The following is a 27,398-nucleotide window of genomic DNA, read 5'->3' as shown; positions in this document are numbered from 1 at the left end:
ACTTCAGGCGGGAGAGATGGAAAGATTTTGAACGACTTCAAATGGGAAATTTCCAGCCTGCTGTAACCCCAGGGCAGCGCTGACGGAGCCATCGAGATGGCGAGGGAAGTGACCGCGACAGGCTAGAAACCCCCCAGGGCCGGACGCTGCCTGGGGCGGGGGTGGGGGGCACAGCGGTGCGGTGCTGCCCCCGCAGGGCCCCACAGGGCTTGCGTGGGCAGGGGGCTGAGGTGGGAGAATGCCGCACTTGGGGGGCTTGGGAGGCAGGTGCTTTTCGGAGAGCGCCTGGGAACAGCCCCACGTTCTCCAAAAGCAAAAGAATTGCAGAGTAAAGTATATATATTAATAATACAGACTTATTAATTGCCCAAATAATTGGGGAATTACAGGAGAAAAGAGAAACAATAGGAAAAGACCCGCGGTTTTTGGTGCAGCCCCCTAGCACCTGTTGCTTCCTACCGCTGGCCTGCCCTGGCAATGGGGGATGTTGTCGGGGGGATGTCACCGAAAACCGGGAAATAAACTCTATAACCTGTTTGCTAGGTTAAAAAGCCGACATTACAGGTGGCCAGGGACCCCCCAGCCTGGAGCCACTAGTCCAGGGGTCTCTGCTCCAGGAGACACCCAGCAAGGCGGAAGCGGGGGAGACTCATCTGCCGAGGCGAATTGCAGGGGGATCTTTTCCCCAGGGCTGCCAGCTGGATGGGGGTGAAAGCAGAACTGATCCTCCTCTCCATTCTGAGTCGGGGCGGGGAAGCGTGGAGGAACCCGGCGGGGTGTCGGGGACCCCCGTGCGACCACCATGGCGCAAGGAGAGGGATCCTATCCACAGCCCACCACCCGCTCCAGTCGCGGCTCAGCTGGACCCTTGCGCTCCTCCCCAGCGGGGCGGGTACCGACGAAGGGGCCCCCCCCGCGTCGTTGCCCTTTTAAGGGGTTCCTTGAAACCGCGCCCGGGATCCATGTTTGCAGCCCCAGCCCGGGCGGAGGAAACTCCATGTTGTAACAAAGTTTCCTCCGCGGCGCCGCTCCCGCGCCCGCCGCCCCGCGCCGCCGCCGGCCCCCGCCCCGCCTCCCCCCCCCGGGGGCCGCGCCGGGGGGGGCCGCCCCCTCCCACCCCTCCTCCCCGGCGCCCATGGAGCACCAGTCCATCATCGCCCAGGTTAGCAGGGAGGAGGGGAGCGCCCCGCTGCAGGAGAAAGGTAACGCGGGGGGGATTTCCCCCCACGACAGTAGGGGAAAGGGGGAAGTCCCCGGGTGGGGCTGGGGGCCTGCGGGGGCTGCTCCCGGAGGGTGTGATGAGCTGCGGGCCGCCTCAGCCCGCCCCCGTGCAGCCCGCTGCCCAGAGCTGGGGAGATGCGCTGGGGCTGCGGCTCTGAGCCAGCGGGGCTGTCTGCACCCGCCTGGGGGCGAGGGGCCGTGCTCCGGCCCCCCTGGCCTCCCCAAATCCCGGGGGTGCCCCTGGAAGACTCGGGGCGCTGCTCGGAGTATGTGCGCTGTTTCCCCCGGGGCCGGGCGGGCGGTGCGCGCAGCGCCCGTGGGAAACTGAGGCAGGAAGGGGTCCGAGTGCCGGGCACCCCCGCTGCGTCCCAGCGCCTCATCCCCCGCGTCCCCTCGGCCCCGCGGAGCGGGTCTGGCGGGGGGCGCTGCCCATCCCGCTGCCCGCCAGCCTGGGGAGCTTCCAGGGCCGGGAGGAGCGAACATGAGAACGGGCCTCGTCCACACTGGGGAGCTCCCGCCCCGTGGGGTCCCGGCCGGGCTGCGGCAGGACGCGGTGGGCCGGGGCGGGCAAAGCGGCCCCTGTGCCTCAGTTTCCCCGCGATCCGCCAATAGGGACCGCGGGAATGGCACCTGGGGGCGGGCGCTGCGCCCGGATTGGCCCCTCGCCTCGGGTCCGCTCGAGGCGGCCAATGAGAGCAGGGAGCTGTCTGGGGGTGGGGCAAAGAAGGGTCATAAGCCCCGCCCCCTGGATGAGACCCCGCCCCATGGCCCCTGTCCAGGGGTCTGTGGGACCTTGGGGACCCCCGGGCTTAGCCCGAGCTGCGGGTGTAGGGTCTCCAGCCACGCAGGGCAGACTCACGGGGGTCACTCATGGAGTGGGCGAGGGGCTGTGGGTGGTCACCAAACATTGTGGTGGTCGCCAAACGTTTGTGTCCCTGATGCCGTCCGGGTGCCGTGGCTTGGTGGGGCAGGAAGGGCAGCCGGATGGGTGCCGGGGGCTGATAAGGATGCAGGGGCTTCGGGGCAACACCCAAACCCATCTCACCTGCCCCCCAGCCCCATGCTGGGAGCACCCCTGGGGTGCCCCTCACACCCCTCCTGCCCTCCCACAGGTACCCAGACACCTGCCAAGAAGCCGCGGAGCCGCAGCATTCTCCAGTCTCTTTTCTGCTGCTTGTGCCGCGATGACGGGGAGCCCTGCACCAGCACCACTGGCGCCCCACTGCTGGTGGAGGAGAATGGGGTCCTGCCTAAGGTAATCCTGCACCCCCAGCCTAGCACTGGGGGCACTGGGCTGCCCATCCCCTATGCCTCCTCTGTGCAGCCAGGATGAGGGGGTGGTCACTTCCCTGTGGACACCCCCTTGCCCCCCCACTGACCCCCTTGTACCCCTTGGTGCAGGCTGCTGTCAAACACCTCCTGCCTGAGATCAAGCCGCAGGACGCCAGCAAGCTCTGTGTGGTCATCGACCTGGATGAGACACTGGTGCACAGCTCCTTCAAGGTGGGGGACACCCTGGCCCACCCACACCTCCTGCCCTGTACCCCCCTGCCTGTTCTACCACCCTCTTCACCACAAAGTGATGCCCAGCACAGCCTGGCTGGGTTAAATGGAGTGTCCCTGTGAGGGGGTTGTAGGGCTGGTAGGGATTCACGGTGGGCAGAGGGCAGGCAGCATTTGGGCAGGTGGTGCCTGCCCAGCGCTGACCCTGCTGTGCCCTTCCCCAGCCAGTGAACAATGCCGACTTCATCATTCCTGTGGAAATCGATGGCATCATGCACCAGGTAACGGTGGGGTGGGTGCCTAGTGGGAGGGGGCATCGTTCCCCCTCCCCGGGGACCAAGAGCCATCCCAGTGCCCTGCACTGAGGCATAATGGGGGTGTCAGGGTGCCAGGGCTGGCACCTTGGGGGGCAGAGGCAAATACCGCTCTTCACACAGGGCAGGGAGGCGAAGGGGGTGCTGGTGCAATGTCGTCCTGCAGTGGCCAGCCCCGGGTTCAAGTAATCCAGGATAGGCTGTGGTCTGGGCAGTCAGCCTGTTCTCGGTTACTTGGCTCTGGAGCTGTCCAGACACTTCGTCCTGGACACCCCTGTGGGGCCACGGTATCCCCCAGCCCACACAGGGCAGCCCCCATGGCATGAGGTGCAGGCAGCCCTCTTGCTCCCCTTCCTCGTTAGGGAGCCGCTCACGGGTGTCCCCTGGGGTGGGTGGTGGTGCTGGGACGGGCCGGGTGGCCGGTGCCGGAGGCGCTGCCCTCTGCCCCATGCCCACAGGTGTACGTGCTCAAGCGGCCACACGTGGACGAGTTCCTGCAGCGCATGGGTGAGCTCTTCGAGTGTGTGCTCTTCACTGCCAGCCTGGCCAAGGTGGGTGCGCCTGCCACTCCCCTGCCATCCCTCCCCCTTCCCACACACCCCTCGGGTTGCACAGCTCCCCTTGCCTGCAAGGCATTACTGGCCCCTTGTCCTCTGCATGCCCGCAGGCAGCACCAGCATTGGGCAGTCTCCCTGCCTGCCTCTCCGAGACGGTGGCCAGGGAAACTGAGGCATGGTGCGACCTGACACCATTGGAGAACTGGATGCTGTTGTCACTGTGGGGTGGGCAGTGTGGCGTGGTGTGGCCCAGTGACACCTTTTCCGTGCCTGTAGTATGCAGACCCCGTGGCTGACCTGCTGGATAAATGGGGGGCTTTCCGGGCACGACTTTTCCGGGAATCCTGCGTCTTCCATCGCGGCAACTACGTGAAGGACCTGAGCCGCCTGGGCCGTGACCTGCGCCGGATCATCATCGTGGACAACTCGCCCGCATCCTACATCTTCCACCCCGATAACGCTGTACGTACCCCCGGGGTGAGGCTGGGTGTGGCACGGAGGGGAGGTAGCGAGGGACCCTCTCTCAGTCTGCTGTGCCACCTGCAGGTGCCAGTGGCTTCCTGGTTCGATAACATGGCAGACACGGAGCTGCTGGATCTGCTGCCCTTCTTCGAGAGGCTCAGCAAGGTGGAGGATGTGTATGCAGTGCTCAAGAAGCAGCGGACTAACAGCTAATGGCCCCTCCACCCTGCCGGCTGCTGCCGAGGGGCACCAGCGGGGGAGCCAGGTGCCTTATTTTGGGGGAGAGGGGGGTCCCGGTGTGCCCCCCATCATCCTTGCCAGCCCCAGTGGGTGCAGGTGCCCTCCCTGCCTGCTGGTGGTGGGAGATGTGGGTGCCCCTGCCAGGGAGCTGAGTGTCCCCCTTCTCACAGAAAAGGGGGGCTGTGGGTGACCTGCTGCCTTGCTGTGCTGAGGACCTGTTGGGGGGGGTCCCATCCTCCCACACTGTCCAGCCTCTGCCCTCTCCCAACCTCTGTCCCCCCTCCCCAAAACGGTTCTCAGGTCCTTTTCCCCTCCGTGTCCCCCTGAGTGGGGTGGGGGGATCAGCAGCTGCTGTTTTCCACTGCCTTTGGGGGGACTAGATCCCTCCATCCAGGCTCTGCCTGCTGAGAGCCTGGTGGCCCTTGGCCCCTATCTGCAGGGGTTACAGGACAGTTCAACACCTTGTCACTCTCCAAAAATGGGGGAGTCTTATTGTTGGTGCATAAGGCTGCCACCATGCCCTTAACTCTGCCCTGGGTGCAGCTGATCACCTCATGGGGGGCATGTCCTTGCCCACCTTCGTGCCTTCTCCTGCCCCGCCCACATAGGGGGTGTGTTTTGGGGGAGCAGCCTGGCCTCAGGGCTGAGCCGCTGGGCACAAATACCCCCCATGTGCCTTGAGACACTGTGTCTCTGTGGCCCCCTTAGCCCTGCAAGGGCTGTGCCTGGAGGGGGGGGCTCTTAACTCCCCTTCTCCAATCTCAGTTTCTTCCCTTGTTCTGAGGGCCTCCCCCCATCTCCAGTTACACTGTGTTAGTGGGAGCCACTCCGGTCGCCAACGAGGGGGTCCCCTCCCGCATGGGGGGGCACACACCTCCTCCTCATCCATCTGCAGCTTTGCCAAAGGCTGCTGCTCCTAGGAGGGATGGAACGCCATACCAGCCTTACTTCCCCTTTCTAGCCTTGCCCCAGTCCCCCAACTGGGATAGGGGTGGGGGGCACTGCAGCCTCCCTCCTTTCCCATAGCCTGGGGTTACCCTTGACCCCCGTGGGGTTGGACTGGTGCCAGGGTGTCCCCCAGCCTTGAGGGGCTGGGGGCTCTCAGGGAGGGGTTTTAGCAGGGGGCTGAGCTCAACGAGGCCTTTTTTAACGTCACAATATGGACAATGCCTCATATCTTTTTAGAGGGAAAAACAATGGTTTCCCAAAAAATCATGGGTGCCTTTTTACCGCTGTGCCAGCGAAGGGAATGGGGCAGTATTTGGGGGGGTGGGTGTGAGAGGTTTTAGCTTTCCGGTGCTGTTCAGCCGGCTCCTGCCGGCACTGCCCTTCTCCCGGTGCTGGGGGTAAGTGGGGGTCCCCCCAGCCCTGTCCACACCCCTGCCTGCACCCTTGCCCCATGGCCAGGGGTGGGGTAGGGGGTGGTACAGCACACCTGCTGGATCTCTGCCAGCCCTGGGCCTCATCCTGCCCCTCCAGGAGGGCTGAACTCAGCACTTTACATTAGACAAGTCAAACGGCACCAGCGCAGCCATTGCCCAGCGAGTACCTGTGGGTGCTGCAGCATCCAAGGAGCACAGCCCCTGTGCTGGGCACCCTTGGGGGGCCGGGGGGTGCAGAGGCGGCATGGGGGGTCTGGAGAGGGCTGGAATACCAGATCCAAGTGCCTTCATGTGATTAAAGCTGTCAAACCATCTTGGAAAGGGGAGTCCTGAGTGTGTACGTGTGTGGGCATGAGCTCCTATCACGCACGCGTCACTAGTGGCTGTGCAAAGTGGGGGCACACAGGGAGCCCCTGGGATACCCTAAATCCCCCTGGGAAGGGGGGATGCTGCAGGTCAGTGCTGGGGGAGCACCTTCGGGTTGCCAGGTTGAGATTTCACTCCTTACCTGGTGCCAAGGGGGACACCCTCACACTCCAGGGCAGCCCCCCCCCCAGGCTGCCCTGGCACCTCCATCCTAATTCCTTCCCCCTCCTCCTGGGAAAAGGTCCCTGGTGCCACGGGGGTGGGTATCCTGTCCCTTAACAAGGAGAGGGTAAATTTACCATGGGAGCTGTACACCTCCCCCCCCCTCAGCTTCGGGGCTTCATGTTACTCCAAATAGGATGTCAGGCCTTATTTGACTGGAGAGCCCTTGTGGGGGGACTTGTGACACACACACACGCACCCCTTCGTTCCCCAGGCAGCCTGCTGCCAACATGCAGGCACTGGATTGCTGGGGGAGAGGTGGGGGTCTCTTAGCTGCCCCCCCCCCCCATGCCCTCATTGGCCCTGTGCCTCCCCTCATTAACAAAGTCTATGTCCTCTCTCATGGCTGCACTAATTATTGAGTTCATTAGTGACCCGGCTGGGAGGCCCAGGGAGGGGCTGAGCCCGCTGGGGCTGGCATGGGGTCTCCCACCCCTGTGCCACACCGACGGACATAGCCCTGGGACACAGCCACTGAGCAGAGACCGACCACCTGGGTGTTACACCCCACCCAAAACTCAGGCCCTCACCCCCACTGGGGGTTCTGAACCCAGGTAAGGGTCCCATGGGGATACTCATGTGGAGTGCGGGGGGAGGGGGGGGGCAGAGGAGTGGAGAGCAGCAGGAGAGCCCATCCCTGTGCTATCGGGGCTCCCCCTTGTTTGTGGCCGACCTGCCCCCTGTGCCAGTTCAGCCCACTGTCATCACTTTGGGGATCCTTGGAGGGGGGACTGTCAGGATTTGGGGCTCACAGCAGCCCAGGCCTGGTGCCAGGGTGACAGCAGGGTGTGGGATGCCCCCAGCACTTGTGGCCAGGGGTGCTGGCTCAGCAGGGCAGCCAAGATAAAGCTGCGGCAATCCCGCAGGGCTGGGGAAGAGATAAGAGCAGATAGGAAGCCTGGAGACCTGCCTGCTGGCACCTCACCCTTCACCTTTATGGTACCCCGTGTTCATTCCCCAAAACTGTCTTTGAGTCTGGGAGCTACTGGGCAGGACTTCAGTCTCCTCTCTGCCAATATCAAGGGCATCATCAGGTACTAACTTTTGGGATGGGGGCTTGGGGGCATGGGACAGGACTTAGTATATCCTGTCCCCCCAAACCCCAGCTCTATGTCCCATCCCTGTAACTCCTTCCCATCCCCAAGGAGACCTCAGACCTGTGGAGACCCCCAATGCAAGGAGGCAAAGCTGGGAGTGAGCAGGGATCTGGCTGAGGTGTGGCACAGCCTTGAGACAGTCCCATGGGCAGGGCAGTGATGTGCCAGGTAGGGGGTGGAAAGGGGATGCCACAGGAAGCTGGTGCTGCATTGGTATCACTTTGGGGAACCTTTTTAGAGGGGAGAAGACACCAAAAAAACCCCACTGCCATGCTCTTAGTGCTCCATGGCTGGGAGGGTTTTGGGATTTTGCGGTCTGGGGAGTGAAGAACAGCGGTAAAGCACATCCCTGTGGCATCAGGGCACCACTGTGTTTGTGGCTGATGGTCGTGTGTCCTGGTCCAGCCCATTGCTATCACTGGGGAACTTTTTGGTGAGGGGCAAAAAACCAGTCACCATGGGCTGAATGCCAAGGGCCAAAAGAGTAACAGGCTTGGGGAGGCACCAGCATAGGCACAGCCAGCCCGTGGGCAGGGTCCAATAGGACCTGGGGAGGGCAACACCCCATGAGTAACGGGGCTCTCAGGTGCCACAAAGTCTTGGAGGGCCATGGGGACCTTGACTCTGGGCTGTTCCTGCCCTTATATGGTGAATATGGGCTGGGACATGAGGGGACAAAGTCTCCTGGGTGCTGGCACCTGAGCACTCCGCCTAGGTAGGTTCACCTGTGCCCAGCTCTGCGGTGAAGGTGAGGGGCTGGGGCGGGATGAGGGGACGGAGGGTGGGCATGGAGTGGACAGTGCATGCCACGGCCACCATCACTCCTGGCACTGGGGTGGCCTGGGCATGGGACTTGGGGACCCACCTGTGCCCCACCTTGGTGCTGCACGTGGGGGGATGCTACCCCTTGGGTCTGAGGGATGGGATGTGGGTGCTTACAGAGCAGCACAGCAGGGCCAGGCGAGGTTTTGCAGGGCTGAGGAAACAGAGGCCTCTCTGCTGGGCACCACTAGCTCTCCCTGCCAGCCACCAGCCAGGGCACAGCAGGGCCTTTGCCTGACACCGGCTGCCTGGCCCCTCTGCCTACTCGTGGGGAGCACTGCCAGCCTGGCAGAGATGGCTGTGGGCAACTTTGGCAGCACCAAGGCCGAGCCCTGGCACACTCAGCACCTCTGTGGGGCCAGGATGTGCCCTCCCTGGGGGGCATGGATCCAGTAGGGGGGTTGGAAGCAGGGGGTCTGAAGCAGGCAGTGTGCTTGCACACGTGTGTGTGTGTGTGTGTGTGTGTGTGTAAGGGCACCAGCAGTGGCCATGTCATGCTGTGTCACTTTGTGCCAAGCTGTGCCAGGACAAGGCTGAGCAGGGCTGGTTCCTGCTGGTCCTGGGGAGGAACAGGCTACTGCACAGCAGTGTCACCCAGCTGCAGCTGCTGCACTGTGGGTGCCCTGCACAGCTCTGTCTCTTGCCTGGGTGCAGAGCAGGGCACTGGGGCACTTACTGCTCCTGCCCACCCTGGACCCTCGCATGGAGCTGTGGCTGCACTGCCAGCTGAGCTGAGGGGACAGCAGCCCTGTTTGTGTGCCCACAGTCCTGACACTGCAGTGCCAGGGTTCCCCTCATCCTGTGCAGCTCTGGCTGGGCTGTCTGCAGAGTGGGCAGGGAAGCAGATGGCACGGCAGGCTGGCTGTGTCCCAGGTCTTGATGACACTGCCTGCCATTAACAAGGGTGTTGCCAATGCTGGTAGGTCCCCTTGTCTGTGGTACCTGTCACCATGGTGGAGCTCAGCGGCAAAGTCACCAGGACACTCAACAAGACCACGCCGGGCATCCAGATATGGCGAATCGAGGTACGGATGAGGGCACAGCCTGGACACCCATCACTGGGCTGCTTGGGGGGGTCTCTATGAGGGAAGGTCCTCCCCTTGTGTACTCAGTGCCTGTTTTTGGGTGTCTCAGTGCAGCATCCAGAGTTAAACCCCCCCAGGTTCTGGGGCTGGGGGCAGTGGGGTGCATAGGGCTGGGGTGGGGGGTTCCCCACCAGGGCTGACATCTCCCTTTCTTCTGCAGAACATGGAGATGGTGCCAGTGCCCACCAAAAGCTACGGCAACTTCTATGAGGGGGATTGCTACGTCCTGCTGTCGGTAGGGCAGTCAGGGGTCACACGGGGAACTGGGAATGGGCTCTGCCCTGGGGGGACTGGGATGCCGGGAGGGGTGTCTGTGACCAGAGTGACCTGGGGACACAGGGGTTCTTCTAGCGGGAACTGGTGTCCTGCAGACACGCAAGTCTGGGAGCGGCTTCACCTATGACATCCACTACTGGCTGGGCAAGGAGTCGAGCCAGGATGAGCAGGGGGCAGCTGCCATCTACACCACCCAGATGGATGATCACCTGGGCTCAGTGGCTGTGCAACACCGCGAGGTCCAGGGACATGAGAGCGAGACCTTCCGTGCCTACTTCAAGCAGGGACTCATGTATGTCACTCATCCCTGGGGACCCGATCCCACAGTGGGTGACAGTGGGGAGCGGTCCTCTGCATGTGGCTTGTGGGGACACCCTCAGTGGGGATGGGGACAGCCCTGTCCCAGTGGGGTGTGAGAGGTAGGAAAAGGATCTGGAGCTGGTCTTGCTCCACCCATCATCCATGTGGTTGGGAGGGGGACCCCACTGAAGTGAGGAGGGGACACCCGGGGCTGACACTATGTCTACTCACCCCAGCTATAAGAAGGGTGGAGTGGCCTCGGGCCTGAAGCACGTGGAGACAAACACCTACAACATCCAGCGCCTGCTGCATGTGAAGGGCAAGAAGAATGTGGCAGCGGGAGAGGTGAGTTATGGGATGTGGGGAGTTCCCAGCCATCAACCTCTATGCAGACATGCTGTTTAGGATCAGGGTCAGGCCAGAGCTCCCCCAGACACAGCTGCCCTCAAGCAAGGGACAAAAGTGTGTGCAGGATGATGCTGCCTTGCCTCGGGAGCAGCTGCACCTCAAAAAGCCCCTCTTGAGGTAGGGAGGAGGAATATAGGCTGGAGGTATCAGCACTGAGTGAGGGCAGGCAGGGGCTGTAAAGCCGTGGAGACCCAGGCATCCTGCTGCTTGACACCCACCCCTCCCAATCTCGTCCTGCTGCAGGTGGAGATGAGCTGGAAAAGCTTCAACCGGGGCGATGTCTTCCTGCTGGACCTGGGCCAGCTCATTATCCAGTGGAATGGCCCTGAGAGCAACCGAAATGAGAGGCTGAGGGTACGGCCAGGGGGTCCCAGGGTTCCCTCCTGGAGGAATGGGGGTGACCAGCCACCCCCTCCCTGATCCAGGCTTACCTGTTCTCCCCTGGGTGCAGGCAATGACCCTGGCCAAGGACATCCGGGACCGGGAACGTGGGGGCCGTGCCCAGGTGGGCATTGTAGAGGGTGAGAACGAGGATGCCTCGCCAGAGCTCATGAAGGTCCTCACACATGTGCTGGGTGAGAAGAGGGATATTCAGCCAGCCATCCCTGATGATAAAGTGGACCAGATCGTCAAGTCCTCCCTCAAGCTCTACCAGTGAGTTGCTGGGCATGAGTTACCCACAGGGACATTTTGTGCGGTGCCAGAGGGACCCAGCACCCAACTCTGCTACGTCCCACAACTCCTGTCCCGTGGACAGCCACCAAGAAGTGTCAAGGTCACAGCAGGGGTGGGGATGGGTCCTTTGGGTGCCTTTGAGCAAGAGGAGTCCTTGGTGCTGACAGGATTGGTACCTACTGGAGAGACGCTCGTGCTGAGTGTCACCTTTGTATATGGCAGCAATGTTCCTGGGTGGCACCATCACACCTGACACCCCTTTGTCCCTCCTTGTGGCCATGAGAGAGCTGCATGGCAGGGCAAGCTACAAACCAGATTGCCACCATGGCAGGGCAAGAGTGTCCTTGGGCACCACCTGTGCCATGATCTGGGTGGTGAACGGGATGCGGAGGGGATACCCCCACCAAACCATGCCACCCCAAAATGGGGATGGTTTTTTCCAACCTGGTTTCTAACCCCTCCTTTCTCTCTTTTTCTCCTGTCAGCGTCTCCAATGAGAGTGGGAACCTGGTCATTCAGGAGGTGGCGTTTCGACCCCTAACTCAAGACATGCTCCTGCATGAGGTGTGTTACCCCATGGGATGCTTGGGAGTGCCCAATTTCCCTGGCAGCTTTAACCCTTCAAAATTGCCCACCCAATCAGCTTTTTAAGGGTTAAAGTTGCCCAAAATCCTAATTTCTGCTGTTGTCCCCTCTCCAAGGACTGTTACATCCTTGATCAAGGAGGTCTCAAGATCTTTGTGTGGAAGGGCAAGAACGCCAACAAGGAGGAAAAGCAGGAAGCAATGACCACGGCGCTGGTGGGTGTTGGGTTATGGGTTGGCTATGGGATAGCCTGGCTCCTTCCTGGGGTGCCAGGCCCCCCATGCCCACGCTCTGTGTTCGGATACCCCAGGGCTTCATCAAAGCCAAGAACTACCCAGCCAGCACCAGCGTGGAGACAGAGAATGATGGGTCTGAGTCAACCATCTTTAGGCAGCTCTTCCAAAAATGGACTGTTCCTAACCAGACCAGTGCGTTGGGCAAGACCTACACTGTGGGCAAAGTGGGTGAGTGTCTCCTTCTGACGCAGCAGGGCTCCTTGATTTGGGATGTAGGGGCTATGGGGTCCCCAAAGCCAGTGGGATTTAGCTCACCTCTCTGCCCTTCTCCGCAGCCAAGGTGGAGCAGGTCAAGTTTGATGCCACCACACTGCACGCCAAGCCCCAGATGGCCGCCCAGCAGAAAATGGTGGATGATGGATCTGGGGAGGTGGAGGTAGGGTAGCCTTGGAAGAATGCAAGACCCTCTCAGGCACCCCCTGTTCTACACCAGGGGGATGCACCAGCCCTGATAGCAGTACATCCCTGTCCTTGTCCCACCAGGTCTGGCGTGTGGAGAACAACGAGCTGGTGCCCGTAGAGAAGAAGTGGCTGGGCCATTTCTATGGGGGGGACTGCTATGTGGTGCTCTACACCTATTCTGTGGGGCCCAAGGTGAACCGCATCATCTACCTCTGGCAGGTGAGACCTCCAGGTCCCTGACCTGTGGGTGGGGGCCAGGGATGCTCTGCCTCACACATTACCCCATGGGAACAGCACGAGGGTTCCCTCTTCCCAAGAGGGTAGAGGGGGCTGTGATGTGTGCTGAGTGCCCCTCTGCCCTGCCCAGGGCCGCCACGCCACCCCAGATGAGCTGGCTGCCTCTGCCTACCTGACTGTTGCCCTGGACCAGAAGTACAACAATGAGCCCGTGCAGATCCGTGTCACCATGGGCAAGGAGCCAGCCCACCTGATGGCCATCTTCAAGGGCAGGATGGTGGTATATGCGGTGAGCATGAGGCTGGGGGGGTGTGGGCAGGCAGGTGACCCTGTGGCATAGGGGTGACCTCCTGTCCCTGTCCCCCAGGGTGGCACCTCGCGGGCAGGCAGCACGGAGCCCACACCCTCCACCCGCCTCTTCCACGTGCATGGCACCAATGAGTACAACACCAAGGCCTTTGAGGTGCCCGTCCGTGCCTCCTCCCTCAACTCCAATGATGTCTTTGTGCTCAAAACCCCCAGCACCTGTTACCTCTGGTATGGGAAGGTGGGTACTGCTGGCGTGGATGCTGCCACCCCTAAGAGAAACGTTCTCTGCTTCTCTTCCCCCTCCTTGGCTGGGGCCAGTGAAGGAGCAGCTGCACTTGCTTGGCAGGGCTGCAGCGGGGATGAACGTGAGATGGGCAAGACTGTGGCCGATATAATCTCCAAGACAGAGAAGCCAGTGATTGCAGAGGGACAGGAGCCCCCTGAGTTCTGGCTGGCCCTAGGGGGCAAGTCCCAGTATGCCAGCAGCAAGAGGTACCAGTCTTGTCCCTACCACCCTGAGGGGTAAGATGGGCCACCATTCCCCAAGCAGGATGAGCAGCATTCCCACCACCATGTTGCCCCCTGTCAGGCTGCAGGAGGAGAATCCCTCTGTGTCCCCCCGACTCTTTGAGTGCTCCAACAAGACAGGCACCTTCTTGGCCACGGAGATCATAGACTTCACCCAGGATGACCTGGAGGAGAGTGACGTTTACCTGCTAGACGCCTGGGACCAGGTGAGCTGAGGGGCCATGGAGTGGCAGACACACCACTGATCTCACAAACTGATGTTCTGGAGGGGCGTTGGGTGGGAAGTGTAGGAGGACTTGCAGCAGCTTGAGGTGGGAGGATAGCAGACTGGAAACCCCCCATATCCGTGGCCGAATGATGTTTTTTTCCAGCCCTCTTGCTCCAGGCGTTGCTGAGGATGGACTCCCAGTGTCCTTCTCCGTGGACAGGTCCTGTGTGCCTCCAACCATAGACAGGGCATGGCCCCAGAGGGCTCCAATCTCACCTCAGTGGTGGACATGGTAACCTCGTTGCAGGTTTTCTTCTGGATTGGAAATGGAGCCAATGAGTCAGAGAAGGAGGCAGCAGCGGTGATGGCACAGGAATACCTGCGGACCCACCCCAGTGGGCGCGACCCCGAAACCCCCATCATTGTGGTGAAGCAGGGCTATGAGCCCCCCACCTTCACTGGCTGGTTCCATGCCTGGGACCCTCTCAACTGGGCTGTGAGTCGTGGAGGGGGTTCGAAAGACTGGGGGACCCTTTGCAGATGGGACCGGGTGTGGGTCTGGACCCAGGAAGCATCTCGGGGGTGTGGGCAGCAGCTGGCCTGACCCCTGCCCCTGCCGAGGGGCTGAGCACTTTTGTCCCCTTCCCAGGACAAGAAATCCTATGAGACGATGAAAGCTGAGCTGGGCGATGAGAGCAGGCTCGGGCAGCTCACCTCAGTAAGTGGCACAAGGGAGAGGGGCAGTCAGGCTGGGAGGGGGCACAGAAAGCCCCTCCCTCCCCTTGGCAAGGGCGAGGAGAGACCCTCCAGTGAGGGGACACCTGGAGCCAACCTGGTGCCTCCATCCCTGGGGCAGCCCCTGATGTGACCCTGCCCCCCCATTCAGGTGCTCACATCCAGGCAAGAGGTCTTCACTGCCTCCACCACCCTTGTCCCCTCCAAACTGGAGACCTTCCCCTTGGATGTGCTGGTGAACACCTCAGCTGAGGACCTGCCACGGGGTGTAGACCCCAGCAGGAAGGAGGTGAGAGGGGGCTGGGGAGCTGCTGGGGCGGGAAACTGGGGAAGCTCCCCCGTGCTTTAGCTCAGCCTCCTCTCTCCTCTCCAGGCCCATCTCTCTGACGAGGACTTCCAGGCTGTTTTCGGCATGAATCGCTCTGCCTTCGGCAGCCTTCCCTTGTGGAAACAACAGAAGCTCAAGAAGGACAAAGGGCTCTTCTAGGGCAGGAGCCTGGGCCCAGGGACAACTCCTGCTCCTTATTTTTTATTAAATAAAATTAATTTGGAGAGCAGGGCTGTGTCTCCATCCCTCCCCTCCCAACCCCAGAGCTCAGCCCAGGTGTGGGGCTTATTTGGCAAAGCAAAGGCATGCAGAGACACACAGGTCTTGACCGGGTACCAGCAGCACAGGGAAGGACCCCCAGCTCCTTTTCCAATTCCTTCCTTTGCCCTCCAGGCATGCAAAGGTGGTGCACAAGCTGAGCATGCCCGAGGAATCAGGACTCTCTCATCCCACCCCCGCGCCTTGTAGCTCCGGGCTAAAGGTCCAATATACAGCTGGAGCCACTCCCCTCCCTTATCGCCTGAACTGCTGAACCGCAGTAAATACGTCCGGTACCAAAGGTAAAGAGAGGACAGTGTGCGCGTGTGGGGACAGACACCAGGGAGCACTTGTCCTTGCCCCAGGAGGGGAGAAGGGCATCTCCTTCCACTTGGGATCCACAGGGATTCTGAGAGACACGGGGGTGTGCCCCGCGGGGACACATTTCTGTCAGGGGGCCGGGATTTGAATGTGCCGAGGGGCGTTGAACACACAGAGAATGTTCCCAGGCAACTGAGGAAAGTGCCAGTGCCAAACGGGAGGCGGAGGTGAGGTGCCCAGCAAGAGGCAGCAGCCCAGGCAGTGCGGAAATAAGGTCTCAAATCAAGAGAGGGTTAATAAAGAGGTTTTAATTTCACAAAAATCTATCTACACATCATTTAAAAACGGGCAGGGGGAACCCAAGAGCAAAAACTGTAAAGAACAGAGAGGAACAGGTCTGCTAAAACACAGAGAAAAGCGCTGCTCCACATCAACAGTGTTAAGAACCGGAGTGTCGAGGTGCAGGCAGAAGCCGGCAGCAACCACCCCGGGGCAGGCAAGGCTGGAGTCTGGCAGCAGACCACATGGACAGCAGCTGCCAGGGGTCCCGCACCCCTCTTTTTCTCTTTGGCGGGCAGTTAAAGGGATAATTAGCTCCATTAAAAACAAAGCAGATGAGTTATTCCCAGCCCCCCTCCCCGAGCACTACGTTCCCCATGTGCCCCGTGCGGGGTGAACTGCAGCAGGAAGCGCTGAGCTGGCAATCAACCCTTCCTTGGATGCAGGACAGGAAGGAAGATGCACGGGCGATGGTTATCTGTGCTGCACTGAGCAGGAGGTGGAAGGCGGTGCCATGGCCACAGGCGTTGGAGAGCCCCGCTCCCTCCTCCTGTCGGTCCGACGCTGCCAATCCAGTCGGGAAACCTTGTCCTTGTCCTGCAAAGGCTCTTTGTGCAGCCCCACTGGCCAGGGCTCCCCAGGGACCTGCACACAAGCTCCAGTTCATTGACACGAAAGCTTTGCACCTCTCAGATTAGGGGAGTAAATCAAGAGCAAATTAGCGCAGTCAGACAATGAGGGGATGAAGGGACAGTGGGATGGGAATCCCTTGAGTTCATGTGCTGAATCACACTTGTACTAAACTAGGCTGATTCAGAAGCAAGTAAATATTTAACTGAGGAAGAGCTTGCATGTGGTTCAGGGACTGCAACTGAGCTTCACCTCCCTATACCCCAGGACAGGTATTCTACGTGGAAAGGCCAACCTTATTGAACTTGTTGCAGCAAGTGTGAGCAGTGGGAATGATACAGCTGGTGAGCAGCACATCCCTTGAGGACTACACACTTATCTTCCTCCCCACTGCTCTCGGACAGGGACAAAGCTGGCTTCTGCAAGGAAGGGGCTCCACGGACAATCTTGTCAGGGTGAAGGTGCAACTGAGTTGCTGTATGCCAAACAAAAAAGCTTAAATTAATTAATAGATGTCTGCAAATTCTTAATGGCTAGAATAAAAGGCAAGAACTTTTCATAAAACAAGGAACACTGGTTTCAAGCATCAGCTTTTGCATCTTGATCCAAACAAAACTAGTTTTAATCAAAAGTTACTGCACTGAAAAATCAGGCAATGTTTGCTTTTATTATAAATTAACTGGAGTGCAGTGCCTTGCAAAAACAACCTTGCCAACCAAAAAAGCAGAGCTGACTTCTGATACTACAGGAATACCAGTTATTTACAGCACGAGCAAGGGATGTGCTTGAGGAAAACCGGTTTGCCCTCTGGACGGAGCAGTCCATCACATTCGCAGGGCGATCAGTTCAAAGGACAACTCCCATGTTACCGCCTCTTCCCATCGCCTGGAATTCTACCAAAATTAGTATCAACAATAGAAAAGTATAATGCTTTGTAATAAATTAACATATACAGCCCCTCGGGCAGCATCTCACGAGATAAATGTTCTGTCATGTCTACAACCAAACATTTGCTCCTAGGTCAGAGACCAGGAAGATGCCACCATGACCTGGGCCCTGGGATCATCACACACTGGGAATGGGAGGGAGGTCAGTCTCTTCACCACACCGGGGTCCCCAGAGTGCTCGAGGTGGGGAGGATACCAACAGCTGTCACTCACTGCTGCCCACACGGGTGGGAAGAGGCCACTGAGGCAGCAGCACTCCCAGCTGGCCCGCTAGGATAAACTCTAGTGTGGAAGTACCCGTGAAAGGTGCCTGCTGTCTCCTAAATCGATGGTTTTGTCTGCTTTGCTTCAGCTGATTTTATTCCTGAGAAACTCCTAACAATAGTTTAAAAAACTCAGAAACTATCTCAACAGCAAAAAAGGTGATTTTTTTTTTTTTTTTTCCTTAAAGAAGTCTTTCACCTCTGGAACTCAAGCTGTGATATCAAAACTAAAGGCAATGACTCTGCTTACAGCAACAACTTCTCTGAAATGAGTAAATACCAGTGAAAGGAAACATCTGCCTCTGCTAAATTAGTGCAAAGGTGCTGAAAAGAAAAAATGAAGTGGGCTTCTCCCCCCACTGCTGAAACAAACTATAAAAGGAGCATCATGCCTCTAAACCCAATAAAAAGCAACACTTCTTTCTAACCATGTTCCGTTTATGCTGAACAAGGGCCTTCTGAAAGTTTTTACCTGGTTTAGTTTCACAGTTTGAGCGCTCTGCACTCCTCAGAAAGGAGAACAGAGGCATAGCTGCAGTACAAAGCCTCTTACCCTGGAACAACACAAGATCAAGGAAAGACCATGGTTCAGTCACAGAGCGATTCAAGTGGCAGGCGCTGCGTTGCAGACCCTTTTCCCAGCATCCTCATTTCATGATGATCCAGGCCTGAGCAGGAAGGGCAACACCAGAACGCTCTTTCCCTCCCAGAAGATGCACAGCAGCTGTCACTCACCTCCTGCCACTGCTCTGTCTGCTCCAGGTGTTCAGTGACTCTGGAATCACACCAGAGCAGCATTAAGCAACATAACTCCAGTGAGAAACACAGCACACCCAACGAGAGACCTCGCCTCTCCAAACGGTACTGATGCAACAACCTCATGAAGAAAATGAAATCATATAATAGAACTTGTAAAACAAAAAAAGAAATCACATATATAATGTCACATCTAAATGAGGATGACAGTGAATGGTGTAAAAAAACAACAGAGCTGCCACCAGGTATCAATACATTCCACAGCACCGACAGTTTGTTTCCTGGAACCGCATGTAAATAGCGGAGCACTTACAAACCCATGAATGTCACAACGCATCAGCTTGAGTGATTCCAAAATGCCTGTTAGCCAGAGGACTGGCAAGAGCCTACTCAGCAATCGGGGCTTCCAGTGAATATTACTAACACAACACACGCCAGGTTACAGAGTCTATTGCTTAAATTGCTCTTGGAGAAAGAAAAAAAAAGCGCCAAGTGATATGTAAATCTTCCCCACTCACGTCTCACAGGTGAATGGGCTTTTAAAGTCAAGTCTCTTTTTGCACTATTCTTTAAACCAGTTTATGAGCAGCTGTAGTCTCGTGGCTTGATGCAACTCTTTAAGGCTCCATGCTGACAAAATTATTTGAGAAACAATAAAAACTTCACCACAGGAGGATCGCTCTGGATGTCAAGGTTTAAACGCATAGTTCAGGCCCAGGACTTGCACAGATGGTTCAACAAACTGAGTGTCCCATATTTCTGTCTTTTGTCTCTTGTTTTGGCCCTGAGGTGTTTGTTACTCCTGCGTTGTCTGGCACAAGTTCAGAATCTTCCTTGCTCCTCAGGAGGAACAAGGTGTTTTACTTTTCACAGAGGCTGACGAACTGATCTTCCTACTTCCATGCTAAGTGGCTGTGCATTTTTTTCTGTTTCTAGTAACTCATCGAAGATATCCCTAGAGGAGAAGGAAAGACCAACAGTGAAACTTACTTACAGTAACAAATCATTACATAAGACAGCCCTGAGGGAACCAGCAACTGGATTTAATTCACAAACTCAAGCATCATGGATCCTGGCAGAGAAGTGCCTTATCTGGTGTCTCCAAGCACCAGTAATGACAGAAGAGGAGACAACCCCCCCTTCTTCAGTTCTGTGTGCCTGAAAAGATATCATTTCTATTCTACCTACAAACCTCATTTTGGCTGTGTCCTGAGATGACTGTGGCTGCAACACCACAGTTGCTAGGAGCAGGGATGAGGGCATTTACAAATATCACAACACTTAAGGAAAAAAACCCAAGCTGCATTATGATTCCGGTTGCAACGCATGCATACCTGAGACACTGAATCCTCTTCTTAAAATATGATTTAATGCATTCCTTAAAATCCTATGTATTATTGGCATACAATCTTACACCTCCGAACACAAAGCACTTCAGTTTTGTCATTCGGGATAGTTTTCATCCCAGCAAAGAAGACTAGAGGAGGAAGAAGAGAAGCCTTCTGCCTCATAAACACGAGGTAATTACTAGCACCAAACTTCCCCAGGTCACCTACTTGTGCATGTAGAAGAATATGTAGCCGCTCCGGTCTCTGTCACACTGAACGGTGGTCTCAAGAGTTCTAGACACTTCCAGGTCATTGTAGGTGAACCAGGACTGCTTCTTGATATCATAGACATCACTGATATAATGACCTTAAAAACAGAGAATCGTAGAATGGTTTGGGTTGGAAGGGACCTCAAAGATCACCCCGTTCCAAACCCCATGCCAGGGGCAGGGACACTTTCCACTAGACCTGGTAGCCCGAAGTCCCATCCAACCTGGCCTTGAACACCTCTAGGGATAGGGCATCCGCAGCTTCTCTGGGCACCTTTCTTTCCATGCTGCAGTTTGACCAGTAAGCCGGTTAGCTACATACCCTGCTCCAGCCATCTATGTCAGATTTAAATGCTAAAAGACCTTTCAGATCCTGGTCCCTCCATCTTTCCCTCAATCAGCTGGTAACAAGCACAAGCAATTCCATAGAGCCCATAAACTGTACGCTTTCCACAGGCACCATGACACCCTCAACCTGCTCCCCCACCAGCAAGTCATGACTGTAGATTTGCTTTGCTGCCTGGATTCTTCTCTATAAATAATCCTGTTACGGTAATTCTGTATTACAGATTTTTTAAACTAGATAAGAGATGAAGAATAAAATATGGTATCTTTTACCTGAAGATGATGTGCTTCCAATATGGCTGACGATGCTGATGAGACGATAGGAGTGAGGAAGCTCTCCTGTCTGAATAAAAAAAAACCAAACAATTAAAGCTTTTAGGCATTCGCTTTACCACGTAGCTCATAGATAAGATGATTTGTACCTGTGATACCAGTTTTGGCTACCGTATTCAAAGCTGCAACCCAATCAAGGATTACAGAAACAGACACCCTGGTTCACACCAAACAAGGAGTCCTTCCAGAAGTGGGAAAGAGCCTCCCATCTTATTTAATCTTTCAGCAAGTCAATGAACAGGCAAACGACCCACTCTGACCTCAGAACAGATGCTGACACGAGCTCTACACTGCATAGTTCTCTAAACAACCATTTCCTGAGCGACTCCCACTGATGTCAGAGTTAATCCACCAAATAAACAAAAAAGCCCAAAAGGAACACCATGCTTACTTCTGAAGTATCAAAGAAATACCCTTGATAATGGTACACAGATTTAACAGCTGATACCAGATATGTAGCCCAAGTTCTCTTGTCCTGCACCTGTAACATCAGTAGACACCCTCTTTGCATGCAGGAAACATGCTCTGTCTATTCACTGGCTTTTGACAATTTATTTTTTTAATCCTCTCTGACCAGGAAACATTACTGATACTATTTGCTGACAATACTCTTAAAACATAACTCTTAGTTTAAGGGTAAGAAACTTGAAAAAGCATTGTAAGAAAATTAAAACTGCTCAAAGAAACTCCAATTATTTGAACCTTTCCCCCTCAACACAGTACTCTTTCCACTGAGGCAAGCAGGTAACTTCCACAGTGCTGCTGTGTGGAGCCTGAGTGTGCCAGTGGCCAGCAACACAGCCCAGGTTACACTCAGGTGTCCCTAATGGCAATAAGATCTTGCCATAACCTCTCAGTTTTGGTGGTTCACCATCTAGAACCCCATGGTGCTATGACTAAACTACTATGCTGACTGCAGCCCTCTCCTTTTTCTCTCTGTAAGTAAAAATTTCATAGGACCATTGCTTTATGGGCACTGAAACGTTTCTGGTATAAAATTCAAGATTATCCTCATCTCAGAAAAACTCTGAAGGTCCTTGCAGCTATTTTTTATGTTCTGGTTTTTGATTTGTTTTGAAGTTTTGTTTTGGGGTTTTTTTGTAATTAAAATAACACAATAAGCCAGACTCCTATGGATAGAAATTTTTTATGTTTTCGCTTTTGAACATAAAAGACCTTTCTAGTCTCTACACCTGCTCTGTAAAACTACCTCCAACACTAAACCGATGGTAAAGAAGGGACATATTCCTCAGTTGGCTTTTGAAACCATAGATCACACCTCAGCATTTCTTTTCAGCTCTTCTGCTTCAGCTTCTGAATATTCCATGTCAAGAACATCCTCATTTCCAGAGTCTTCATCAGAACCAACGCTGTCCAGGAGAGAGCTGTTAAACTCTGGATAGCATGGAAACAATGATACTGTGTGAGATGCTGTGGAATTCCAACAGGTTCAGAATTCACAACATGTTCAGATGTATCTACCACATAAATAAGCACAGTAAAATTTCGAGCTTCCTTTCCAAGGAAAGCAAGAGCTACTGGAATTTCCAAATAAAAACTCTCTCTCTCTCCCTTTCCCAACTTGTCAGAGCAACAGTTAAGTATCTTGGAATTAATTTTAGCATCATCTCCCTCATACTTTTCCAAAAGGGCACTATGGCAATGACAGCTGGGTGACAAAAGAGCATTTAAACACCCAGTTGGCTCCAGAGCACCAGCAGCCTGCAGCCAGGAACAACAGTAAGAGAAGTACAGCCGGTCTGGTCAGTGAACTGCAAGTTTCTGCAATGAGAAGCTATGAATTACAGTTTTAACTATAAGTTGCATTAACAAAGTGCATTTTTGAATTAAAACTGGCATCAAAATGCTACTGCTGGCAGCAGGCATCTTTTCATTGTTTTCAATGGTAAGAAGGCCGCTCACCACAGGAACTTCCAGTTTGCTTGGCTGAGCAAAATGCAGGCAGCTTTCTGTAAAGAGCCGGAAGGCACCACTGCTCCCTGTACACGCTGTTCCAAACTTCCTGGGGTTCTGCAGCTACCCAACTAATTTAAGATTTTGTACAGTACTCATTAGGAGAAGTAGCTATGCTTTCACCAGTTAAATTAAAGCTATGGAGTCCTGGGTGGATGAGAAGTTGAGATTAACAGGACACTGTCCGGGAATTTTTTCTGGTTTGTTTTGAAGACACTGTAACGCCAGCTATGATGGACATGTTTTGCCAAAGAGATTCTCATACTGCTTATCCTGTTAAGTCATCAGACACTGGATTAGTATAATCTTCTCAGGAAGTTTATAGATGACTCCCTTCAACTGAGAATCCTTTACTGCTGCTTTCCATGCTTATTTGGGCTGTAAGCTAGACTACAGCCAAGAACACAACCACTTAGGTAGGTCTCTGCATGAAGCACTTGCCATGGAAAATTGCTAAATGCCACTTCACCAATGGTCCCAGGATGATTAGTGGTTCTTTGGTTACAGCATCACTGGGATCCTTCCTAAGACAAATGCTACCAGCTCTATGTTCAAGATTATGATCATGTCCATGAACTGGCTGATGCCTTACAAATGAGACAGTAGCAAGGCAATGCTCTTGTTTAAGCCAAGCAACTGCTAATCAAGAGGATAAAGGATTTATAGCCTTGAATTCTTCCTCAGTATGAATCAAGGAAGACCTGAGAGGGACTGGGCACTCAGTCTGCCAGAGCTCATACTAGGGGATGCTTCAATTAGCATTCAACTTACTTCTCTTCAGAAGCCAACATGGGTTCATCCAGTAACGACTGAGGGCCTTTAAAAGTGCCTGAGCAACTACAAGTACTTTAATGCAACACTTCACTACCTCTCCCTCTCCCTCTTTGGAGCAGGAATTTTCTCTCAGTTATGCTTTGCTCTGCCAGATTGTATGAAATCACTTGCATGCCAGCCTCACACAAATGTTAAACAGTGCCTGAGGCCTACCACGCTGTCTGGATTTGGAGAAGACAGGTATGTGTTTTGTTTCTTTTTTCACTCCCAACAGCTATACCTTGCAGTGAGGTCTGTCTGCTCCCCATCCTCTATCAGACACAATATAGCACCGATTCATTTGCCCAGGTAAGGCCAGTGCATTCGTTAATCAGCACTGAAATAACAATGCAAGTAAGTAATAATCCTTATGTTCTGACTAGAGTCATTACCATGCTGGCTTTTGCAGAGAATACAAAATTTCAAGACCCATTATGCTTTCTCTAGATTAATATTATGTATTAACCACTTATTATATATGGTTTATATGATATATTACACATCACTCTATATAACTCTATACCTAACTAAAAACTCAAGAGACTGAAATAAGCAATTATTCAGATAAAGTTTTTCCTAGCATTTGCTTTCACAACCAAGAAAAGCTGACCGTGAACAAAGCCAAACACAACAAAGCACACACCAAAAGAATATGAATCCCAGCTGTCTTACTGACACTCAGGAGCTGCACTCGTAAGCACAGATCAATTTTCCCTCAAAAGCAACACATTGGAAGAAGTTAAGTAAGTTTCACCTTGTAGACTTAATTCCGTGGCTCGTTTGAGGTCATCATCCTCTTTCTGTTCTCGTGCCTCCTAATGGGAAGAGAACAAAACTTAGCTCATTGAGACATTTCACTATTTAAAATTCTTGTAGTGCTCTTTTTCCATTGAAACTGTGCTGCTCTGGTTTCTACAACAAACTTGACATTGTAAATTAAAGGTTCTGTGTGAAGGAATGTTTGCAACCAGCGAGAGTCCAATGTTCCCGTGCAACAGAACCTGGGACAAACCTTCATTAAGGCTTGTCAAAGATCCTGAAGTTTGGTATGCAGCAGAGCAAGTCTCTAGTAACACCAAATGCTTTCTCTGGATCATTAATTTGAAAAGCATCTGAATGAATTTGCAACCCTTTGCTAAGGAAAGCTGTCACTTACACACAAAGCTCCTCACACTTCGGCAAAATTTAGACTTCTGCCCAAAGCCAGCTGAGGACAGAGTCATTAAATCCCAACAGATTTTATTATTTGTAAGCCATTTGAAAGTAGAGCTAGTGGTTCTATGTAACAGGTGTATTCACAAAGACAGGATGCAAAAAGACAACACTAAACAACCAGGTATTAAGAATATTACCATGACCAAGTAGCAAAGAAACCTCAAGTCAACAAACACTTCTAATGTTTGAATAATATCATGCCCCTGTTCCTCCCATCACTCTTGAAAAGCCCAGAGCTATAGCAAGCCAGTCAATAATATTTAATGAGCTGGTTTCTTAATTCAGGATTTGAATGCTTTCAGCACACCTGAATGCAGCACCCCAACTATGTATTTCAAATCAGGACAACCACAGCTACCACATTTCCATGCCCAAGTCATTAGAATAGCAGATTTTTGCTTCAGAACTGTAGCAGAAACAGACTCAAAGGGCAGTTTTACATTATTAGCATGAGGCCTTTTATCTCACTATTTCTAAAGCGTTTGGGAATCTTTGTTAAACTACTCAGCATCGCTGAATCAAAGCTACATCTGGCATGGAACATACCAACCAGCACCTCATAATGAGTAATGGGAGAGAAAAATCCAAGAGCCATGGAAACATCAGATCTCATAAGGAAAACCATGACAGCTTTGGTATTAATAGAGAGTAGACAAGGGCACCTATTTAAAGAAAGACCTGGCTAAGTGCTTGATTCATTCCCAGTGGCTTGGTTAAATTTGTAGAAATCAGTTACAGGTCTCAAAATTCAAGTGGAATACACATGGTTAGCACATAACCCGAGCTCCCCATTCTTTCTAAGTCTAATTTAAAGGACTTGTTTTAGACTAAATTATTTGTGATCCTTTCTCCAATTTACTAAGAGGGAAGGATCACATAAATGCTCAGTTCCTATACTGTTCACTAAGCCCCCGAAACAAGGCCATTATAGACACATCTTTAACCTGACCTAACATGGCCGTTCTTAGCCTTGGCTTTGAAACCTCCCTCTTTCCCCAAGTCTTGACACAACATGCTGCAAGAAACAACTACCAGGGAAGCTAAAGGTGGGCTGGATCCTTGGTAACAGAGTAAGAGTTTAGTTCTGTTTATCATTGTTTCTAATATAATATGACAAGACAGTGTATAAAAGTGCATGGAAAGCTTTGAGAAATCTGTGGGTCTGTAATGTGATACGCAGTTTTCAAAGCTCTTACAAAATGTTCCCAGATGTATCCAGTGTCATCACTCTACTTGACACTGGAGCTAGAAGAAACCCAAACTTTTCCCCCATCTGATTATCTCAAAAAAGCAGCAGAATGCCCTTGCAGTTACTGCCTGAACACAGGCTTTTACTTTAGCTGTCAGGTTTCCAGCATTGAGGAAGGTAACTCAAGGAAGGAAATTTTATTTCTTACTTGCTCTTGAAGGCTTTGAGCCAGTGCCTGCTGAAGTTCTTGTTCTTCCCTCTCTCTCTCCATATCATAGTGCTGCAGCCAGTCAACCTCCCCCTGGGAGCCTTCTGGAGTTTTGTTTTCCTTATTCTCATCAAAATCTTTAGTTATCTCTGTGAAATTGGCAGGACCTGAGGAATCAGAAAGTACAGTTATGCTTTCCTGGGTCTTCTGTTTGTAACCAGCTAATTCCTCCTTAAATCACCACAATCCTTGCAGCACAGTGACATCTATTGACAGGGAGAGCTCATCAGCCATAAAAAACCCCACACAAGAGTCAAATGGAAAAAGCTCCAAAGCACAGTCTTATAACCATTTTAACTGGCACACAGTGAACCATTTCATTAATCCCTGTACCTGTTCTCTTTTTAGCCTTTTATGTTCACTCAGAAACAGCAAGCTGAACTGAAGTAAGAAACCACACACCACTAGGTTTCTGCAGCCAAGAAGCTGACAATTGAATTTCTCTATAAGAAACCATGGATTATAAAAATTTGCATTGCATATTATACCTTGGAGTACTACAGATGAAGCCACAACTAAAGCCAAATCATAGGCAAGATGAAGGAAAGCACAAACCTCAAGCACCGCTTAAATCTAGCACCTTTTCCTTCAGGTAGGAGACTCAATCTTGTGAACACTATGTACAGCTTTCAAGGTGCATGAAGATTATAATTCATGCAAATTAGAGTGAACACTCTAAAGTGTTCACTTTTAGAGTGAACACTTTGGTAGAAGTGCTTTACAAAACCTGTGGAATGAACATTCATTCAACCACTGCATACACCTCCTGCAGGTGCAGGACACTTTGATTCTCCCACTTGCTTACAACTGGATTAAGTGTCAGGACCTGCTCCAACTGCAAGCAGCATGTGAAACTTCATAGTTTTGCCCTATGCAGACTTCAGTATCTGCTGATTAGTTATTAACAAGGATAATAGGTGGCAGGTCTCAGTATCTGTGAACCCTTAAACACAAGACCACCAGAACCATAATCCATCAGTCTAATCCTCTTAAGATGGAAAACAAAACATGACCTTTGAAAACTTCAAATGTATGAAGAAATACAGAACTTCTATTAAACACATAGTTTTTGCTTAAGTGCCACAAAAGAGCCTTCAAATAATTACATTGTACTTTCCAAAGAAAACATTGAGAGAGATACCTTTACATGGCCACGCTCTATCACAGCTCTCTCACATCACCATAAGCAACATTAGTGTACATAAAGGAGGGCACAAACCAGGCTGAGCACAGACTTAGTTTTCTTACACACTGCCTTCCAACATCAAGGCTGTCAAGAGTTGTCCATTGAAACAAATGTAATTTTTGGTAATACTGGGGTATTTTGTTGTTAATATTTAACCTCCTGGCTCTTAGATGACAAGAGCATATTGTTGGTCTGTTTTTCCACACTAGCAGAATTTAAAATCTGACTGAAAGCATGTAGCACACAACAAATGATAAAACACTCATTTTTCCTTCAGTTAGCTAAAGAAAGACTCAGTTTCCCCACACTGGTATCACACAGGCTCCTCCCTGTACTTAATGGTGTCTCTGGGTCAGAGGCCATAATTCACTTGTTGAATCTCTTATACTTAAGAGTCTACTCTCACATAAACAATAAATTTTAGGAAAAATTACAGATATAGTTAAATACATTAGTAACTAGTGAC

The 27,398-nt window shown here is 53.2% G+C and overlaps 3 protein-coding genes across 4 annotated transcripts in view; 2 read left to right on the top strand and 1 right to left on the bottom strand.

Annotated features, from left to right (window-relative positions):
* Positions 1–992: 992 nt before the first annotated feature.
* Positions 993–6,000, top strand: CTDSP1 (CTD small phosphatase 1). The gene is made up of 7 exons (XM_017825419.1): positions 993–1,202; positions 2,334–2,476; positions 2,623–2,724; positions 2,949–3,005; positions 3,497–3,589; positions 3,872–4,057; positions 4,142–6,000. Exons 1-7 carry the CDS (start codon positions 1,136–1,138, stop codon positions 4,268–4,270), a joined length of 777 nt encoding a protein of 258 aa, XP_017680908.1. The 5' UTR covers positions 993–1,135; the 3' UTR covers positions 4,271–6,000.
* Positions 6,001–6,652: 652 nt separating this feature from the next.
* On the top strand, positions 6,653–14,778 carry VIL1 (villin 1). Of its 2 annotated transcripts, XM_017825275.1 has the most exons (20): positions 6,653–6,821; positions 9,110–9,211; positions 9,432–9,506; positions 9,643–9,839; positions 10,084–10,192; positions 10,499–10,609; positions 10,707–10,909; positions 11,416–11,494; positions 11,632–11,730; positions 11,826–11,979; positions 12,087–12,187; positions 12,295–12,432; positions 12,581–12,739; positions 12,818–12,997; positions 13,106–13,251; positions 13,349–13,493; positions 13,803–13,991; positions 14,145–14,213; positions 14,382–14,519; positions 14,604–14,778. In XM_017825275.1, exons 2-20 carry the CDS (start codon positions 9,137–9,139, stop codon positions 14,715–14,717), a joined length of 2,481 nt encoding a protein of 826 aa, XP_017680764.1. In that variant the 5' UTR covers positions 6,653–6,821; positions 9,110–9,136; the 3' UTR covers positions 14,718–14,778. The 2 variants fall into 2 exon arrangements, with proteins under 2 accessions (XP_017680764.1, XP_017680765.1); XM_017825276.1 differs by lacking the exon at positions 6,653–6,821 and having other exon boundaries at positions 8,896–9,211.
* A 654-nt stretch (positions 14,779–15,432) lies between these two features.
* USP37 (ubiquitin specific peptidase 37) overlaps positions 15,433–27,398 on the bottom strand; it is a 36,366-nt gene continuing 24,400 nt past the window's right edge. The window contains exons 19-24 of the mRNA XM_017825398.1: positions 25,687–25,853; positions 23,829–23,889; positions 21,567–21,682; positions 20,228–20,297; positions 19,569–19,707; positions 15,433–18,967 (exon numbers count right to left, since the gene is read on the bottom strand). Coding sequence (XP_017680887.1) covers positions 18,880–18,967; positions 19,569–19,707; positions 20,228–20,297; positions 21,567–21,682; positions 23,829–23,889; positions 25,687–25,853 — 641 coding nt within the window. The 3' untranslated portion in view covers positions 15,433–18,879. The remainder of the gene's footprint in view (positions 18,968–19,568; positions 19,708–20,227; positions 20,298–21,566; positions 21,683–23,828; positions 23,890–25,686; positions 25,854–27,398) is intronic.

The sequence above is a fragment of the Lepidothrix coronata genome, unplaced genomic scaffold (assembly GCF_001604755.1).
Source record: "Lepidothrix coronata isolate B3197 unplaced genomic scaffold, Lepidothrix_coronata-1.0 Scaffold118, whole genome shotgun sequence".
Lineage (NCBI taxonomy): Eukaryota > Metazoa > Chordata > Aves > Passeriformes > Pipridae > Lepidothrix > Lepidothrix coronata.
The sequence above is the reverse complement of the archived record's forward strand: the minus strand, read 5'-3'. Positions and strand labels throughout refer to the sequence as shown.

Bases quoted from the DNA above. Each gene is read 5' to 3' on its own strand.
- CTDSP1 (XM_017825419.1), top strand. From the start codon at position 1,136: ATGGAGCACCAGTCCATCATCGCCCAGGTTAGCAGGGAGGAGGGGAGC. The intron at 3,590-3,871 runs GTGGGTGCGCCT...CCGTGCCTGTAG, and splicing joins TCACTGCCAGCCTGGCCAAG to TATGCAGACCCCGTGGCTGA. The intron at 4,058-4,141 runs GTACGTACCCCC...TGCCACCTGCAG, and splicing joins TCTTCCACCCCGATAACGCT to GTGCCAGTGGCTTCCTGGTT.
- VIL1 (XM_017825275.1), top strand. From the start codon at position 9,137: ATGGTGGAGCTCAGCGGCAAAGTCACCAGGACACTCAACAAGACCACG. The intron at 10,610-10,706 runs GTACGGCCAGGG...CCCTGGGTGCAG, and splicing joins ACCGAAATGAGAGGCTGAGG to GCAATGACCCTGGCCAAGGA. The intron at 12,188-12,294 runs GTAGGGTAGCCT...TTGTCCCACCAG, and splicing joins ATGGATCTGGGGAGGTGGAG to GTCTGGCGTGTGGAGAACAA.